The sequence below is a fragment of the Cryptomeria japonica genome, chromosome 3 (genome assembly GCF_030272615.1).
Source record: "Cryptomeria japonica chromosome 3, Sugi_1.0, whole genome shotgun sequence".
In the NCBI taxonomy this organism is placed as follows: domain Eukaryota; kingdom Viridiplantae; phylum Streptophyta; class Pinopsida; order Cupressales; family Cupressaceae; genus Cryptomeria; species Cryptomeria japonica.
Genome location: NC_081407.1, coordinates 788,668,880 through 788,690,068, shown reverse-complemented (window position 1 = coordinate 788,690,068; position 21,189 = coordinate 788,668,880). Strand labels below are relative to the sequence as shown.

The 21,189-nt window shown below is 36.9% G+C and overlaps 1 protein-coding gene across 1 annotated transcript in view; it reads left to right on the top strand.

The window, feature by feature from the left end:
* LOC131069603 (protein RRP6-like 2) overlaps window positions 1–21,189 on the top strand; it is an 89,916-nt gene that overhangs the window by 11,066 nt on the left and 57,661 nt on the right. Inside the window, exons 2-3 of the mRNA XM_058005130.2 lie at window positions 2,673–2,828; window positions 14,107–14,265. Coding sequence (XP_057861113.2) covers window positions 2,673–2,828; window positions 14,107–14,265 — 315 coding nt within the window. The remainder of the gene's footprint in view (window positions 1–2,672; window positions 2,829–14,106; window positions 14,266–21,189) is intronic.

Sequence of the window (21,189 nt, the reverse complement as noted above, 5' to 3'; positions counted from 1 at the left end):
AAGGACTTGGCAAAAAAGGAAACCGTAGTTATAAAAATAAAATAAAATAAATTAATGCATTTAGAGAACATAAGAGCCATAATTGAAACATTACACGTCATATGATCTCCAGCCATAATTGAAACATTACACATGTCATATGATCTCCAAACACTCAATATTTGAAATATTATCATTCATACTCATAGTTCCAAACTTTGAAATGTATAACAGCAGCATAAGTTTATAAATGTTTACAAAATTACATATAATGATATATTTCCAAATGTGAAAAACAGCAAACTAAAGACTACATCTTTTGCTGCTTTGATTTTGTTTTCTCACCTTCTTCAAACCCTACAGACCTGTTTGAGCAATAACAAATGACAAAAATGAGGAAAGTGAAAAGAAAAACATTTTTTATGTTTGTCTGGGCGTTCTCAGCAAACGGCAAGAGTCCTTCATTAGGACTTGGGAGTCCCGACATCAGACTCGTACGAGTTCTTATAAAAACTTGGGAGTCTTTGTCTTGTACTCTCCCAGACTCGGCTTGTGAGTCCATGGCGAGTTGACTCGGCCCACCAACGGGATTGCAAGTCCGCGGCGAGTCCGCAGAGTCTTCCAATTATGTTAGGAGGAACTTTATACTGGGGGAGAAATCATGCCGTCTTATTTTCTAAGATTTATCCAAGTCCAGTCAAAATCATTTTGAATGACCTGAGGCTTCTAATTTGACAAAATCATACATTCCTATTGCTAGGTTATATTCATGTGCGCGATTGAATTCATATTGAATTGTTTCCTGTCCACGTACTAGGGCTGGCAACTTAGCTAATCAACTTAAAATACTTTTGAAACCAGGTAGTTACATCTTCCAGACACATGTATACATCAAGACATAATATATTCCTTGGATTAGGCACCATATACATGTGATTTTATTTTGCTAACTATTATACATTCCTAATAATTAATAATTATCAAATCTAGAAATGATTATTCATTGCAAACTTGAAAATCAGTTTTACTGAGGTCCATGTTAAAGGTCTGTTATGTATTCATAGTGCTACCTGTCTATGCCTACTATTTTAAATTTCAAAGTTGAACTATTGAAAACCAAATAACTTGAAATGCCGACACAGTGACTTAGTATCAAAAGGAGTATGAGCTACCATGTAGGAGTGTGATATATGCTACAAGAAAAGGATGGTATGAGTTGCAGGAATGCTTCTGGTAGCACATTTGTATTAACATTAACAATAAATAATATAGTTAGCTGTTTGATGCCAACAGCAGTGTTCATAGCAGATTGAAGTTTTATGGCAGTTAAATCTGAAAAGATATTGTATTTACAGATCTCTAGTAAAGGCTTGTGAAGTTTTGGATCCTAGTTCATCTTTTTAGGGTTTATAATTCATGTTTATGTTCCTTTTTTGTAAAATAAGGATCAGCAGAAATTGTGATTTTGCAATTTGAGTCTACTGATTCAATGAAGCTGCTTTGAACCTGGATGTGCAAGTCCTAATGCTGACGTAACAAGTCTCTCATAACACTAGTTATAACACAATTACCGATTTCTTAAGCAAGATGAAATACTAAAGAGGAGCAGCAACATAAGCAGAATGAAAATAATCAACCCATCTGGATGGAATTACACCTCAACGTCCAAGCTAGGCAAAGTCTAAAACAATGTAAACACAACTTCAAATGCTGATTAACTGTAGACCAAGCAGCTAGAGTACTAAACCCAGTAAGTGGCCGATCATGATCCTCAGGATTCCCCCATGCATCAGGCAGATGTTGCCCATCAGATGAGGGTTCTTGCCTGTATTAGGTGCATGGATTATTAAGGATCTCTTGTTGCTTAATATTTCTTTATATTTGAATAATTTAGGTGAAATCATAGCTTGATTGGTGGAATCCTAAAGTTAATTCTAGTTAATTACGAGGAATATGGATATATATAACTTCTTAGGTTAAGATATGCTGTCCTATTTACACATTATAGAGAAGTTAGACTCTCTCATCAATTATCTAAAGCACCATTCAATTTATGGCAGCTGATTAAACTTAAACATGCCTACATCTTTAGCTGTAATATATTTTATTATTTCATCAGTTTGCAAAGTATATCCAGAGTTGTAAAGAAAAATCAAAAGTAAATTTCGTTGGACTTTGTCTTTATGATGAGGATTTGCATTTTCTGGAATTTAATGTGGTATACCAAATCCTAATTTACATGGATTGATGGGTTAGTATAATAGGGTAGCTTTCAAATATCTATGCTAATTACATATTATTGATGTATAATATATATAAAAAACTATTGATTTTAAACATTTATATTTGTAATTGACCATTCTATTGCTCAGTTATTCAGAGAAGGGACATATGTAGACTTATGCCTGTGTATTGTTATTGGGACTTTTGCTATTTTTTCTTAAAGTATATTACGAGAAGGTGGTGGGGTAATAATTAATGCCAAATGTTAGGATTGTTGGTTTTCAGAAGTATTTAAAGGACAACATGTTGGTATTGATGCATTACAAATTCAGATGACTTATTTAACAAAGGAATATAGATGCAGTTTTTATGTGTATCTTGATAGAGAATTGAATTGTTTTGTTTGTTTGTTTAGAATTTATATTCTTATTTTCATTTCCGTAATTTGGTTTTGGTGTTCTTCTGTGCAGGTGGAGCTAAATAAATTAGAATTTTCAGACATTCAGACTGAAGCACCTCTTCCTCTTAAGCCTTACCCATTGGAGAGCACACCATTTAAACTTGTGGAGAAAGTTCAAGATTTGAAAGAAATGGCCATCAAATTGCAAGCTGCAAGTGAGATAGCTGTAATATTTCTTTTCGTCTATTACCTCTATTACCTTTTCAATATTTGTTATCTTTTTTGTATTTTCTGCCTAAAATAAAATTTATATTTGAATGAGGTCTATTAATATAATATTTCTTTTCGTCTATTACCTCTATTACTTTTTCGATATTTGTTATCATTTTTGTATTTTCTGCCTAGAATAAAATTTATATTTGAAGTCTATTAATATATAACTTCTTGCAGTGCAACACTTTTTAAATTTAAATCATAAAAAAATGTTTTCCCTTACGAGAAGATAGCCTTTTTAAATTAAGAATGTTAATGAGGTTATAAAGTCTAACAGTAAATCCTTGCATTTTTGGAAACAAATTGTAGCTTACTTAGAAAGTAGTCCCACAAATCATAATTGCATACTAATATATTATTAAGAATAACTGTATTAAAATCAAAATGTATTGTTAGGAAAGGTGTCTCAGCCTTGCATCCTAATCTTAAGAACAAAAAAATGCAACTTTCAGGCTATAGGAAAAAAAATGCAATTTCCAGGCTATAGAAAATAAAAATACAATTGTCTAAGCTCTAGAGTTCAATTTTGGCCTCAAAAAATAAAAATATATATCTTTGTGTTTTTTGTGTGAGTCTATCTATATTCAAGTTCTTGCAGCACAGCATTTATTTACTTAGTCTTAAGATATATATTTTTTTTGATCGTTTATTTGGTCTTTATATTAATGTTGAAAAAGTTTACATTAAAAGTCTGCAAATATATCATGAAACAAAATATCCCATCTCCTGGCCTATATGACTACAGTGCATGTCTACTTTGAACTTCCCATCTACCCCTTACATGCAAAATAATTTTCATCATTTACATTTATCAAAAACAGAAATTATACTAAATCTTTAGTCCTAGCTTGCCTCCTTGATCACCTTTCCTTTCCCATCTATCACCTCGACCTGAGCTGGAACACTGGCCGTATTCTCTGTATCATCCCTGCATCTCGAGGACTCTCCACACAGCCAACAGTGAGCTCAGTTTGCTTTTGTTGAACCCATTGATTGACCACGCTTATGCCACATAGGACATTTCACCACCGTAGGCATCTGAAATTCATTACGTGGCCCCCATTTGGCAAGCTTCTCCTGAATGCTTTGTGCTTCCGAGACCTGAGATAAGCCTTGACGCTGTTCATTCCAATCTGGGCTGAAGCCTTGCGAACCTCCTTGTTGCAATTGGCACTCCAAAGGAGGAAAGGCCTCAAAGGAGGAGTGAACTCACTCATGTGAAGCCAATCACCACTTGGGCACACAAACCCCTCGCCTTCGCTTGCCATTCCTATGATCCTTTCCAGTCTCCCACACCATTCCATTCTTACACACTTGTTCATAATCCAGTTTACAGTGTCCCTCAACTCTAGTTCAAGGTCCCAAGCTAAAAACATAGAGGCTATGTCTTGTGCGGTAGCGAAATTGTGCATTGGTGTACTCATTGCCCAGGACTATCTTGACATGAGTGAGGAAGTCTCGGTCTTCAAATAAGAAGATATGAGACAATCTTTCATCAGAGATGCAACCCCAAAAGGCCATGATTTGTTTGGACGAATGCAGAGAGAAGTTGGCCTCCATACTGTTCACTCTCCGAGTAATGCACACTCTGTTTGCCAAGCTTCATCGAGACGCTACAAAAAAGCACCCTGCCGAAACACCTCACAATTACAAATACCACCTACAAAATGTGCTACCAACAACAAATCAATGGAGCATTTATGTTTCATAAACGGCTTTCCACTCTAGCCTTGCTAACTTGGATGAGTTCTAAAAAACTGTGGTTAACACCCTGATAGACTTAGAAATTTGAAATCTGCAGTCCATTCGACCACAAATTTTCCATGCATTAGGAATCAGACATCCACCTCTGCTGCCTTCACCATTAATACAAATCCCTTTCGATTGTTTGCCGTACATCCTCCAATCCACACCCAAATTCGCACGAGAGCAATTATTTAGACTTGTCCTCATCGGTCTCAAGCCATGAAACAAATCCCATCTATTTGAACTCCATCATCTCCTAATAAATGCGAATGTCATCACCTTCTTGATAAAGCATATACGAGTTCTAAAAGCACTCGTGTCATTCAACCTACTGTCTTTACCTCGCAACTTGAGCATTTGGCCTTTCAAAAACCCGTTTGATTTCTCCATTTTGTATTTCAACTGCTTCTCTAGCTTGCGCATCTGCTTCTTGATTGGCATCTCTAAGCACACGGGATACCTTGAATTTTTGAAACGTGGTTAACTGGCGTTTGATGTTTTGAATAGTTTTGTTGATTTTCCAGTAGGCAGCTCCATCTTTCAGAATAACCTGAACTATTATTTGTGAATCTCCTTCTAAGTGTAGATTTACCACCCCAATCCTTTTTGCCATTTGGATTGTCAATAGAGCAGCGTTGGCTTCCGCTTCATTTTTAGTACTTACCCCTAAACCTTGACTGCCCCGCCAAAATTTACCTTAATTTAATCCTTCTCTGGAGGTGACCACACCATTTGTTTGTTTGTATTTTTTAAAGGATTAACCCTTTTAGGCCCATTAATGGGCCAGTCTTGAGATATATTCCCTTACAAGAAGTTAACCTTTTTAAATTAAGAATGTGAAAGAGGTTAAAAACTAACAATTGACTGTTGAAGCGAACTCTAATCTACTTAGAAAGGAATAACACAAACCATTAATTCTAATTGTATATTAATATATTATTGAGAATATATTTTGGGCAGAAATATGTATTAAAATCAAAATGTATTGTTAGGAAAGGTGTCTCAACCTTGCATCCTAATGTTGAGAACGTTAAAAACAATTTTCAGGCTATAGAACATGATACTGCTATTTTCAGGCTATGGAAGTTGATTTTGGCCTCAAAAAAAATGTCGAAATGAGCCTCAATCAAAGCAAATAGGTTATGGTGACATGGATCTCTATGAGATTTACTTGATAAAAAATGGGCTCAAGCTACATGGATAAAGACATATTTGAATGGAGACAATGGAGCTAAATGTAGCACTTGAGTTGGTGAGTGGATTCTGATGAGCTTATTTTTTTGGATCGATGAAAGCACTAGGAATTTTAGCTTGGCCCTAGCTTCAGGTGAGGCCACAAACGGGGGGCCTCATCCCCGACATTAACACTTGGCCGTTCTCCTTCTCCTTGGCATTAACACCTGGCCATCCATTTCTCCTCTTGTCTCTCCTCCACCACGAGGACGTCCCCCAACACGTCCTATCATCTGCCACCAACAACACTTCCACAATGATAGCCCATAATCAACATGAACACGGTGTGAGCCAAGTGGGGATTTGAACCTTGGTTGCACCATTAACAATGCAACCACTAAACCATTACACTACAGGATGAACCCTATTCTGATGAGCTTATTGTTGGTGAAAGGAATATGCTATTTTTAGCTTGTGGAATCATCTTGGAATTTGGGAGTTGAAAATTCTGGGTGGTTTTAGATCATGGTTTTCCAATTACCATTTGATGGTTGGTATTGCTTCTCCTATTTATTAGGTGCTTGAGATGGAAGTTTCATAGTGAATTTTGTAGGTACTATTATATAATGAAGGCAGGTATTTGCATTGCCCATTTCTTCAAAGCATTTCTCTTAGAGCTCTTTCACATGTGGTTCTATGGTGGGATTAACCATTAGCTTGATTATTTTTATAAGAGATTGTTCTTGGGATTTGAATTTAAAGGATGCACACAAAAGTGTGAAATTGATTTTTCTCCATCCTAGAAGTAATCTGATTATTACAATGCCATCTAATTCATATACTTGGGTTTGCCTATAATCTTCTTTGTGTTGCCATTTACTGAAGATTTTTAATCTTTGAGCTCTGCAATTCTTAGAGATCTTGATCTCTTGATCTTTTGAAGGGTTACGATTGTAAAAGTAGAGCATATTCACATCTTAACATCCAACGAGAGTTGAACAAACATGAGTAAAAGAATTCGTAACAAGGGCAAGGATAAGAGCCTAAAGCAGAGTTTGGCAATTGGTCTGATATAGTCTGCTACAGCAAGGGAAAACTCTGTCATCAACCTCCAAACTCACTTTGGGTCAACCACCAATGGTGTCAATACTGATGTGCACTCCTAGCTTGCTAAACAACCATGAAAGAGGGTCAAGTCAGGCCCAAAACTATCTCTAAGAAGTGGGTAGAAGTTAGAATCCTAAAGGTCTAAAACGCTACAAAGAGCATTGCAACTGACCAAAACATTAACTGATCACCACATTGCTAATGAAAGCCAAGAAAACTGAAACAAAGTTTTCCAAGAATGATAGACATCTGATAGCTACCACTGATAGCACCACCAATTAGCTTACGAGAAACCAAGAATAGGCTAATGGTCATGAAAACTGACTAGGTTTGAGAAGGGGACATTGTAGTCCTCCCTCCTCAATATTGCTTGTTGCCAAGCAATTGTAATTTTGGATATTGTAAAGTCTGTTCACTCTCCCAAGTAGTATCCTCCACTTGTAAGTTCTTCCACCTCACTAAAAACTCCTTGATGGTCCTCTTCCTCAAACTACGCTCCTTCTAATCAATCACTGCCTTTGGAATAAACATAAGTTTCCCTTTCTCATTCAAAGGGGGTAACTCAGTAGAGGGAACAACATTATGTCCAGGTGCCTTCTTGAGTTGAGACACGTGGAAGACATTCTGCATACTGCTACTATCAGGTAGCTCCAATTCATGCCACTTCTCCAATCTTCTTGGAGATTGTTAATGGGCTATAGAATTGAGAATTGTGGCTTCAACTTTTCTCCGATCCACTCTTCTAGAGAGTGGACACTGTATTCTAGTCTACATACAACTTCTGCTGATTCTGAGCATGTTGGATATTGTATTTCAAAAATTTCATTATATCCAGGCTATGCTGCAACAAGTCTTTGGCCTTAGGCACTCTATCATCATCCAATAGAAAATCAATGAAGCTTGGAGCTTCATACGCATACAAAGCCATTAAAGGAGACATTTTGACGAAGATGTGACAGGTGGAATTGTAGCGGTACTCTCCCAAATGCAACCACTTCACCCATGCCTTTTGCTGCACTCAAGCATATTTATAGAGATACCTTTCAGCCCATTTGTTAACAATATCTGTTTGCCTATCTATCTGTGGGTGGTCCCACTCAATCTGAAGAACTACTAAAATAAGCTCAAGAATTTGTTGTCCTTGTCCTGTATTGTTGTAACTTGTAAACATTGCTGAAATGGCAAAAATGTGAGTACCACCACATATATGCAATCATTCCTTTGCACCTTGGGAAGTCTTGTAATAAAATTTATAGAGATACTTTCCCATTTTTGATTGGGAATGGGAAGCAGCTGCAACAAACCGACAGGATAAGTATGCTCATTTTTATTCTGTTGACATTTAGGTCACTGCTTGTAAGTCTTATAGAAACACAGGTGACCAGCTATAGGTGCATCATGAAATTTCCTCAATAACTTCATTTTAAGCCTCAATTCAAGGACTAGATTGGCCCTCTCCTTATAAAATATGAGTTCATCATGCCTTTACAGTTTATGCCTGTCATCATGCATGGTGCCATCCACAATACTATCGGCTACTGTGTCCTTGGCATACTCTGTTAGAATTTGCTCCTTTGAATCTGCTGTAATCTCTATTAATGAATCCAAATGTGGTCTTCTTGACAATGCATCAACCACTTTATTCCTCTTCCCCTTTACATATTTAATATCAAAATTGTAAGCTGGTAGCTTCTTCACCCACTCCTGCCAGTTATTAAGAACCTTTTGGTTTAGGACGTTTTTAAGGCTATTATGATCTATTTTGACTATAAACTTACCTCCCACAAGGTATTGTCTAATCTTGGCTAAAGCATGCATAATGGCAAGCATCTCCTTGTCATAGATCGAGTAGCTCTTCTCTTCTCCTCTCAACTTCTTGCTCTCATAAGCAACTATGCGCTTTGTTTTGCATTAGGACAACACCAATACCATCACCAAAAGCATCACATTCAAGCTCAAATGGCTTGGTGAAGTCAGGGATATCTTAAAAAAGGTGTATGCTCATATCTTGTTTGAAATGATCAAATGATTTTTTTGCTAATTCTGACCAAGCAAGAGCCCCCTTTTTAGTGAGATTTGTAAGCGGGTTAGCCAACTGTGAGAACCCTTTAACAAATCTTCTATAGAACTCTAAGGGAGTTAGAGATTTGTGGGTGGAGGCCAATCAAGGGTTGCTTTGATTTTCTCTAGGTCAACACTAAAGCCCCCTTTTTAGTGAGATTTGTAAGCGGGTTAGCTAACTGTGAGAACCCTTTAACAAATCTTCTATAGAACTCTAAGGGAGTTAGAGATTTGTGGGTGGAGGCCAATCAAGGGTTGCTTTGATTTTCTCTAGGTCAACACTAACTCCCTTAGAGCTATTTATGTGGCCAAGTTATAACAACTCCGTCATCTCAAACTTACAGTCTAACCTTAGCATACAAAGATTTTGTTTCAAGAATATTTAAAATCTTATCAAGATGCCTCATGTGCTCCTCCCATGTTCTACTATAAATCAGATGTCAACAAAGAATATCAAAACATACTTATGAAGTTGCTTGTGAAATATTCGATTCATACAGGACTAAAATGTGGCAGGGGCATTGGTCACACCAAAGAGCATGACCACAAACTCGAAATGACCATAGTTGCACCTAAAGGCTGTCTTCTCTATATCCTCCTCGTTGACCCTTATCCGATTGTATCTAGATTTCAAATCAATTTTAGGGAAGTACATAGCTCCATGTAGCTCATCAATTTGTGGGATGGGGTACTTGTTTTTAATAGTCTTCTTGTTTAATGCCCTGTAGTCAATACATATGGGCATGGTCCCATCCTTTTTTTTTTGATCAAAAATATTGAAGAAGGAAATGGGTTTTTATCAGGCCAAATATGCCCCATCTCCAATAGCTCCTTAGTTGCTTTTCTAATCTCATCTTTATGTCACTTATGTTGCTTGTAAGGAGTGGTAATAATAAGTTTGGTAGCCTCCTCCATCTCTATCACATGCTCAATGCTTCTACTAGGAGACCTGCCTGGAGTTATATTGTTGAAAACCTTGCTTCGCTTGGTGTTGTGACATTTTCACACATTGCTCCATTGCAAATGGGGACCTCCTTGTTTTCACTTTTTAGGGTAGTGTTTTGAGTTGCCAATCTTTGCAAGTCTAGAGTTAGGGATTTTCAGGAGTTTTCCTAAGGTCTTTAGGTCAATCGGACCAATCATGATCAAATGGGCATTTTGACATCTCAGAAGTGCTAAGGCAAACCAAAGGAGGAAAAATGCAACCGCTTAGGACCCATTCTGACAACTTCTTATTTTTGTGGGTTTTTGCTTTTTTTGCTCTTTGCTTTTTCATTTTTGGCACTTTGGGACCAATTCGGGAAGCATCTTTTTCGTTTGTTTTTTATGTCTTTTTTTTTTAGCTTTTTTGAAAGTTGACCTAGGATTGGGTCATTCAAGTCATGGCAACAAGGTTCTTGTCTTCAAAATGAAAAGTTTGTATCTCCAAGGTAGAAAAGCAAGGAAAAATCTCCAGGCTAGGTGTTGATCCAAAAGGTTTCAGATGAACATTATGATGAACAAAAATTGAAATATCATGGAGAAGGAAGCGTCTTGTGCAATGCCCTAAGTCCGCCTTGATAACAAGCAAACTCTGCCCAAGGCACCAAGAAAATGGCGTGACAACAAGCAAACTCTGCCCAAGGCACCAATCAAATGACTTGCCAACAAGCAAAGTCCGCCCTACACATAGCAAAAATGGCTTGGTAGCAAGCAAACTCCGCCCATCAAGGAGAGAAATGTCTTAAGACACGGTGAAGTCTGCCCAACACTTAGGAAAATTCCTTGTCCAAGTAGCAAATCCGCCCAAGGAAAGGATAAGAAAATTGATTTAGTGTTGATACCTTGGGGAGAAACAATTTAGAATATTGGCCAAGTGTTGATACCTTGGGGAGAAAAAAATTCAGAATTTTGGCTAAGTGTTGATACTTTGGGGAGAAAAAATTCAGAATATTGGTTAAGTGTTGATACCTTGGAGAAAATAAAATTTGAAAATTTGGTTAAGTGTCAAGGAAATATCCCTAAGCAAGAAGCAAATCCGCCCAAGGAAGATGAAGGAAAATTTGGCTAAGTGTTGGTGGATTGAAAGAAAAGTTGAAATCAAGTGCCAAGTTTGCCTAAGGATAGCCAAAATTCCTTGTCCAAATGTTAATTCTGCCTTAGGAATAAGAAAAATTCTTAGAACAACATCAACTCCGCATTCCACATGAAGAAAATGTCCTGAGCCAAGGCAAACTACGTCTATCAAGGAAAGAAAATGTCTTGAGACAAGGCAAAATCCGCCTCCCCCATGTAGAAAAAGTTTGTAACATGCTAAAGTCCACCAAGGCATGAGAAAATAATCCTAACCAATGGCCAAGCCTGCCCTAGGTGGATAAGTGAAATCTTAGGTGAAGTTCGCCCCAGAAGACAAAAGGTTGGAAAGTTTCTTGGCCACACATGAAGGCATAAACTTCCTCAACCACATGCAAAGTCCGCCCAAGGAATGGGTAAAGAAAGTCAAGAGAAATTCGTCCAAGTTGAGAAATTTTTTTTTGGAAATAAAGGTTGAAATCAAAAGGGAATTCGTCTAGGTAAAGAAAGGAAAGTTAAAACGGTAAAGAAAAATCAAGGCAAAGGATAAAATTCGCCCATCTATTGAAGGAAAATGGAAAGATGATTAAAACAAAAGTGAAAAGCATGAGGAAATTCGTCTAAGGGAAAGAATTTGAGAAAAATTTGGCCAAGTGTTGAAAAATTTCAAAATTGCAAATTTCCAAGACATTTTCTGGGAGAATTTCAAAGCCAAGTTACATCCTGTATTCAGCTAGAACAAACAGAAGCATGGGATGCCCTAGTTAAATGCAGCAGGCACTACAAAACAGGACTGAACATCCAACCTTGACTTATTAACAGAGCAGTATGAGGAACCCATGCCTACTGATTCTTCGAAGAAAGCCATGACATCAACCAGAGTCCAAATGATGTCAATTAGGGCATGTGGATGACCAAAAAAGAAGTTACATCTGTTGCAGACCAAAAAACTGAGATTGCATAGAACGAGCTAGACAAAAAAGCTATAGCATCAAAGAACAATTAAATAAATTTTAAATCTAAATATAATTGAAATTAAATATAAATACAAATTATTTATAAAGAAAATAAACTAAATATAAATAAAAAAATTAAAATGCAAACATTGTAAAATAAATTGATGAAAGAAAATTTAAATAGTAAATTGATTAAATAAAATTTTAAATGCAATAATAAAGTTCCAAACTTCATATTAAAATTTCTCTACTTGTATGCGGCCATGAGTGGAGGAAGAAGGGCGCATGAAACACACACAGAAGAAGACTGGAACTCAAAACACATGCAGAGGAAGACCACAACTTAAAATGCACGCAGGTTCATTTACAAAAAGAACTCCCAGATTGCCGTACGATTTCACATAGTTGTGGGTTCATTTGCAAAAGAAATCCTTAATTTTTCTGGATTAAGTTTCTAGAAACTCCAAGCTTAGCAATTTTTTGTGAGAAATCTAATCCCGTCAAATCCAGCATGGATCAAAAAATAGCAAGTTTCTTGAAACGCACAGAAATGTTTTTCTGCCGTACTGTTTCCGTATTCGTATTAGGTACAGTGGTACACGTACCAGGTGTTGAGGTGTGCCGTTTCCGGTAACTCTGGATTATGAAGTATTGAATAAGTTACCAAAGCATTTTATCAACATGTTGCAATTACAAATGGTAGAATACAAGATTATCATTGGAGTTATTGAGGTCTTGAAAACCAATGAATTGGCTGTGTACCAAAATTCGCACTTGAAATTGTCACAAATATTCAAAATCTTAACAGAGATATATTCAGAAGAAATTGAAGCTAACAAATTTGCTAAGGTTTAACTAAGGGCATATGAGAAATCAGGAATGGTATACATTCTTCTCAAATTCCATTCAGGCAAGCTATACTTGGAGTATAGGCATGAATTTTGATCTTGCAAATGAGAACAAGAAGAATGCTCCTGAATCAGTGACGATGATTAGATAAAAATGAGGATAGTGCTGAGAGGGAGTTTTCAAGATGCAGGGCAACATGCCACCACAATTGTAGTAACACCTTTTGGGTTTGCCTAAGCATTTCCTATGCTACAATTTAGGGCTGTTTGCATGTTGAATTCTAGGTCCTTTGAATTCTAGGTCCTTGGGTTTTTGGAGGCTTTACCGATTGAGATAAACGAGCAAAAGTTTTAAGATCTCAACAAGTAGGTCAAATTCCTCAGCAAAAGCCCTCTGACATACCTTTTTCTTATCAAGTTATTCCTTTTTCGGATTTTCCTTTGTTGCAAGTTCATACATACTTTACTGTTGTGGGTAGTTCTTTGTTGCCTCAACCTTTGGGTGATATAGGAACAGACCTTTCTCTCTCTAGGTTTCTGGTTTTTTTGCAAGGATGGAACTCTGAACCTTCCTTATGTTTTTGTATCTACAATGGCCTTTGTTGGTGTCATAATTGACTTGTCAAACTTCGGGGACACAAAGCCTACATCCTACCATAGAAGAAATGAATGTCAACCCCATGACATCGCCTCAGACATTCACTTTGTTCCAACCATACAAGAGGTGAGCTATACCACTCATTTCACAACCGTTGCTCTTTCTCTGTCAGTTTCATTTCAGTTTCCACATCTTCCACCATCACCTTCTACAATCAAATGAAGGCATTCTAGCCGGTATGGTTTTGGGCGATGCGTCTACAATCAGCAGCTAATGCCTCTTGATAAGAACTATATTAGATGTGGACTATCAATTGAAAATACACTATATATTTAGTTTAATTAACATGGTGATTAAATCTGATCATAAAAGTCATGCAAATATGGCGATTAAGATTACAACTCACAAGGAGGAACTAAATTCTTGTTGATATGAAATTATAGATTGTAGAATTTATAAGCCACTGGATTCGTAAATCTGGGAACAAAAGATCCAAGCATGTTTCATTGTACTCCTAATGTTTTGAACTCGTCCTGAAGCTTTTTTTTTTCTTTTCTCATTTTTCCTTTGCATCAGCCATCTATTTATGTATGAGATTCTATGTGGCTTGTATTTAGGATTGATGTAGATGAGATTTTTTTTGGAGGGAGTTTTATCGTTTTTAATTTTTATTGTTTGACATGCTGACAGGTTGATTTGGAGCACAATCAGTATAGATCCTTTCAGGGTTTAACTTGTTTAATGCAAATTTCTACAAGATCAGAGGACTTTGTTGTGGATACCTTGATACTGCGCTATCACATTGGTCCTTGTTTGAAAGACATATTTTCAAGCCCTTTTATTAAAAAGGTAATGACTGTTAAAGTGTACCATTGTTCACTTGAATTTTGATTCTATATATCCTTCTTTTGTTGTTTAAAAGATCGTGTGTATGAAATATTGTCTATGACTCTGAATTATGTGTGGAATAGTTATTTTGTGCTATGGGTAGTTTGTAGAGGTCTTGCTTATGCTTGAACTTTTTAGATAACTGATTTGATTGGTAAAGTGAATAGAAGTGCCCTAAATCTTTTATTTGTGAAAGCTTGTGGGGTAATCAGACAAAGTGGTAGTGGTTGCAGGCTATGTCCGAGAGTTTGCTGATTTCCATTCAAATGCTTTAAAATCCATCAAACATAATCAGCAGCCCCCAAAATTTGTTCCAATTCACCTACAAATTTGGCTGTACAAATTCATATTTTTTTGGGAAAGGATTTTATAAACTCTGTGGGCCCCTACAATTCTATGGGGATTAGCGGTATTAGAAAATTGATTTTTTCAAATTTATGGGTTTTTTTTTTCATTCCCGAACATCCAAATAGACTGCTTCTGTGCCACTGAACCTGTTTGTTTTTGCAAAGAAATCTTCACACACTGAACACACTGCCTTCTGATCTTGCTCTCTCTCTGATCTCATTCTGCATGCTGCTGTTCCATTGCAGTCACTCACATAGTTTTTACCAGAAACATTCTTAATTTCATTTACTTGGACTGGAAATTTAATGTCTGTAATGAATTGAAATGTCTATAAAATTCTTTAAAATATAAGATATGATTTATAGTTAAAAATATTAATATTTTAGTTTTTTATTTGATTTATTTATTGATTTGATACTATCATTATCACTGAGTTAAATGTCTTGTTTAATATCAGCATTTGTCATAATTTATATTCTTTCTCAAATAAAAATAATAACAATGTATATTTATATTCTTTCTCAATTTTCCTGCTTTTTCAGCAGACAAGCCTGTGTTCCTTTTTTCCCGTTGCTGAACACGAATCTTGTTCTAGCTCTAAAAACCATTGGCATTAAATTTCTAGCTATATTATAGGATGCATGTTTGATATATCTACTTGTTTTATTTCATTACATCTGCAGTTTGTTAGCTGCCCCCTGTTCAAGGGGTTTTATGGAATAACCCACCTGAAATATGCAAAATGGATGTCAAATGGAATTCTCCACCCATCGGTTGTTGCAAATTAAATTTTGATGGAGTTCTAGGGGTAATCTGGGCATCTTTGGAATGGGATGTATAGTAAGGAATCATGAAGGTTGCTTGGTTGGTGTTGTAAAAGTTTGTAGTATGGGACAAACGATGCAGTTGAGGCTTTAGCTCTTCTTCTATGTCTTCGACCAGTTCATAGTTGGGGATAAAGAATTTTGAAATTGAAGGTGATTGACAAATTGTCATTAATGATCTTAAGGAAGAAGGGGACTCAAAATTGGAAATTATAGAATTATAAGTCAAGTCTGGCTAATATTAAATAATTTTGAGGAATTCTTATATAAACATATTTTGAGAGAAGGGAACAAGCATGCAAATGTACTTGCTAACTGTAGTATTGACCTTTTTAAAAGGCATATATTTGCAGTATCACTGAATGGTTCGATCTGTATCTGATTGCTGAAGATTATTTGCTTTCTTAGGAGAATTGATGTTAATTGTATTGATTTCCTCCATTGATTGATAAGTCTCCTTCAGTGTAATGTCCCCACTTTGAAATACAATTTAATGATAAATGATAATAATAAAATTAAAATTAAAATATAAAAGAATACAAATAAATATAATTAAATTTTAATTAAGTTAATGAAAGGTCAAAGACATGAAATGAAAAGTTGTGACTCCCTCAAACATGATATATAAAAGGGAGAAGAGAACCTCATTTGAGGGGATAATTTGGGGGAATCAGAAGTGCAGATCTGATATAAATTAGAAGTGCAGATCTGAATGTGAAAGGTTGCGTTCCTTTCAAAAGGAAGAAATAATGAAGAGTTGCACTCTTTCAAAGGGTGCTAATGGTGGAAAGGGCGTGTCTTTGCCAAAGGGGCATACATGATGAAGAGGTGTGACCTCTCCCTTACATTGGAGGATATAAAGTGGAGAAGTTTTCATTTGAGAAGGAAGGATCCATGGAATAGAACACAATATCTGAAGCATTAGAAGCAGATTTAGGAGCAGACCTAAATCAGAATTATAATAAAATTTGGAAGAATGATATTAACATTTATCAAAGAGATCAGAGCACTAATACAAATCTGCAAACAATAATAAAGCAGGTATTAAAGGAAAAGAAGAGGAAATAGTAAATCAATAACCAGAGAATCAGACCTGATGGAATAGAAAGGATTCTCATACACACACACTCACACATATATATCTGAGTATAGGCAGTAGATCAGACTATATAAACAGCAGACCTGTGCATTTAAAATGGGAAACAACATCGAATTAAATCTGTCCAAATTACCACAGCAGACTATAATTCTACAAGTATACTGGGCAAGATTTAGTGTCCTCCCAAAAGGAGACATTACATTCAATGCTTGGAATGAATTCTCCTTTATACTTTATTGGTGAAAGGGTCACCACCTTTCATAATGCATTGTTGCCCTTGAGAATTTTATATTATTTCTCAAATTGATTTCCCCTTTTTATCTCCTCCTCAAATGAAAACATATAGTAAGATGAGGATTAGAAGCATGGCACATATCTATTACCCTAAATAAACTCATATCTTTTTGGTTTACTCTTGTTATTCTCTTATTCTAGATCAACCCAAGGCAATAATCATAGAGATTCATGGAATAGACATGTTGGGAATGCATCAGACCTGAATTAAAAACATGAAGCATACACATAAAAACACAAAGCATACACATGAAAATATAGAGCATGCACATAAATATATGTAGACATAGTGAATAGGCAGATTACAATAAATAGTATGCTAATCAACCTATTACCAATCGTTGCTTAGTTTGGTAGGATCTCGAAAGGGCACTAGTTAATTGCCCACCCCAACTAAGCCCGAGACTGCATCACATCCCTATTGTGGCCATTTTCCTCACATCCCACAAGTGGCAAGAACATCCAACTACGACTAGTTCCATCCCTTGGGGTAATCAATTCATCACTTGGCCCACAAGAGGCAGGCACATCCCACTATGACCAATTCCATCCCTTGGGGTGATCAAGTAATCACTTGGCTCACAAGAGGCAGGAATGTCTTGTTGACAGGTGTTTTTTGACCACACCAACATAGAATAAAGTTTTGAATGGTCATTCTATCCTCTCTTGATCAAAATCATGTGTATGCTAAGATTGTAGGAAGATCATACAATGACTCCAAGGTTCCAACTGCGTACTAGTGACTTTACGATGGATATAGACTCGTTTGGTTGATGTTGTTGGTAATCCAAGGGGACTTATGCACATTGAAGAAGACAAACAAATTCTGAAACTTCAAAGAGTCTCGTGAAGGATTTGGCAATAAATAGCTCTCCTTTTAGGACTTTTCAATAAGGTAATGCATAAAGTAAAATGGGAAAGGGTTTTAGAAAGACTAAACTAAATCTAAGAGCTTGACAAATGACAATGATTCAGGCAAGATCCACCACACTTTACTTCACCACTATCAGACAACTATGTAAAGGAGGTGCAATCTTAAAAGGTTGTGCTTGTGAGATTGTAAACCATTAATGAACACCATCAAAGAATAATGTTCATCCAATAATCTAAGTTAATAAAGCACATATAATAGCTCAGTCCAACCTTGCACTGTGGTAAGAAATCATCTACCAGCAAAACGTAGGAGTGTATTGATCTCACCACAAAACAATGCAATGTATCTCGTTCATCTAAATGCTTGAATCTAAACTAAGTGAGGAAGATGAAACCATGCATGTTTTGAAACAACACAAGTGAACACCAAAAGCCAATGTATCACTATTATTACTTTAAAAACTTATCGCAACAACCTCATACAATTCTCCCTCTGTTACAAATGAAGCGGTGAACCCCTTTTATAGGCCTCTAGGAGGAAAATGGATGGCCTAGATTAAAATCCTATCAACGACTAAGATTTAACATGCATAACCCTAATTAGGGTTTGACCAAGAGATTCCCAAATATGTGACGCCAAGTAGTGGGGAGAGTCATTAATGATGAATCTTGCCCACTATACATTAATTACCCTTTGCTCCAAAAATGGCATCCATAATGCATTAAATGCCCATCACTTCTCAAAATCGTTCATTATGCAATAAATGAGCAGCCACCATGCAATAAATGCGTCATCATGCCTTCAAGCAATCAATAGATTATCATCCAAAAATGGACGACCATTATCTCGTTCATTTATGGCGAATGCGATGGACTTGGCTATGATGGCTTCCAGCTCTCCTATGCAGACACTTGGCATAGTCTCCAGTTTGAATCCCAGCAATGGGATTTCCTCTTCACACTTGAAGAAAAACTTCTCCCATCTTGATGTTGTTTCTTGCATCTTGTGCATTGTTCTGGAGAACAAGGAAACATTTTCCAAATGTTCCTTTGAGAATGATTCTACAAAGAAGAATTCGTGCAACCTATTCTTTAGACGGTCAACTGTTAGCTCTTCCTCAATCAACCTTCTTGCAAACAACTCCTCAACTACATTGAAGACTTCTTTTGGAACCTTCCTGATTGATTCTTTCAATGATGCTGACTCCATGTTGAACCTTTTAAAGAATTCCTTCCGAGTGTAGATTGCATAAAACCACCGAGGGAAGTTGTAAATTTCATTCTCCTGGATGACCTTCCCAGCAATCAAAGTCTGCGTGGGAATTCCCATTAATGCTCTCAGAGGCGTAATTGTCAAGGCCTGATAGATATGTGCATCTTCCCACGAACTATTTACAGTCTCAAGCCAAGTCTCCGTTGGAAGTGGGCCAAGTCTACCCATTCCTTGAACATTGGGCTCTTCTCATTTCTTCAATGCCATCAATGGATTCCCTTGGAAGAGAAGGGGGAGTAACAAAGGATTGATCTTCTTCTCTAAGTGGACGCTTCAAGCGTCGCAAATATTCACACAAGGCTTTGTTCTCACTCTTTAGCTTCCTGTTCTTCTTTTCCATTCTTTTCATTTGTTTCTTTAGTGCTAATGAAGATTCATCAAAGTCTTCCACCACTTGTGCTTTGGAAGCATGCCCTAAGTCGACTTCAGTGATCTCATATTCATAGAGTGTGATCTCATTCCTATTTTTGTTGACTCTTGGCACAACTAGGTGCAATGTCCTAGATCTTGACTCATCCCTCATGATCTTGGAAAACTTCCTTGTCGAGTTTTTCTTTGCTGGCCTATCTATGCTGTTTAGAATTTCTTCCAATTCTTGTGCAGGATCTATCTCTTCTTCTGGCTCCTTTTCCATTCTTTCCTTCAACCAATCCGGAGCGGCTGCGGGTTGATCTTGAACTTCCTCTTGCGCATATTCCTATGAAACTTCCTCAAAAGTTCCTAAGTCTCCAAAATTTGTTTCCATGAAACAATCTTGGTCTTGTTGTTCTAGATTAAAAGGAAGTTCTTGTTCTTGATTCCTCTGTTGAACTGTTGAACAGGTCTATGCGAAGCACTAATGCTGGGAATATTTGGTGCTTGTGCCATGTTAAGATCATCTTCTTGCGGTTGGTCCCTTGTGACTCCTCCTTGGAACTTTTCAACTTCATGCACGTTGGAAGAGCTAGTAGGTGATTGCGCTTCTTCTATCCTTGGCCTCTTTTGTTGTAGCTCCTCTTGCTGGACTTCCTTTCTCTTCTTTACTTGCGAATTACCAAGAACGTTTCTCTCTTTCTTACAAAATTTCCTCTTCTCTGGCCTGGGCTCCTGATGATCCTTCTGTTGCCTCGTTGTGTGAGTCCAACTCTCCCATCAACTGTTAAGTCAGGTGAGCATTCTTGGCCTTTAACTTCGTGATGTGTCGCTCAACCTAGTGCCCAGTGAAATTCAAGATTCTACTTTGAACACTTAAATCATCAACTTTTGACTATGACCAATCTGGAGCTTGAATGGGCCTGCCCTTTTCCTTTGCATATTCTGCTTGAGCTGTATTTTCATCCTCTTCAACATGATCTGGCCCCTGTATAACTTCACAAAGTCTTATCAGATTGAGAGGCAACTTGGAAAACATCCTCTTCTTGACTTGAAAGTCATCTTTGGCATTGGCCCAATAATCCTCCAGTTGAATCTTATGCTTATGTCTTACTCCAACAACCATTTTGATTTTGTTGTATGGATCAAAGAATGATCTTGCAGTATGGAATTTCAAGTGATAGAATGACAATTCATCTACTGACTTTTCTGCTGCTGCCAATGTTGTCCACATTTCCATGTAATCTCCTATGACAATTGGAAATTCTATTGACAACTTCTTCTTTTGCATTTTGTCATAGGTGGGCAATTGCCTTGTAACCTCCAGTAGCACCATCTTGGCCGTTGGATATCTTGGCAGTTTATATGGCTAGTCAAAGAACCCTTGGACCCAGATGTAAGTGAATTTCGAAAATTGTATATACCAGGCTCCATACTTCTTTATTAGCTTTCTAGCCTCCTGCAACAACTTCGTATGGGGTCCACCTTGTAATGATTTGGTTATATGCATTGTGAAGGTGTCTTTTACTTCCTTGAAAGAAGTAGTATTTGTATAAATGCAACCGTGGATAACATTCATGAACTTTCGGTTGTCTTGGTCTACATCCCATGGGTCCCTTTCCTGGCAAACCATTGAATTTGCCCATTCTAGCCAACGAGTAGATGACATATGAACTCATATAGAAAGATTGGGGTTGCTTTAAATTCTTCAGCTGTTGGTCCAAGTTGTTGCTGATCATCTTTGCCCAATCTATCATTCTTTCGCCTTCCATTACTTGACTAATGAAGCAAAACATCCAAGTTTCAAACATGAAGGCGTGCAA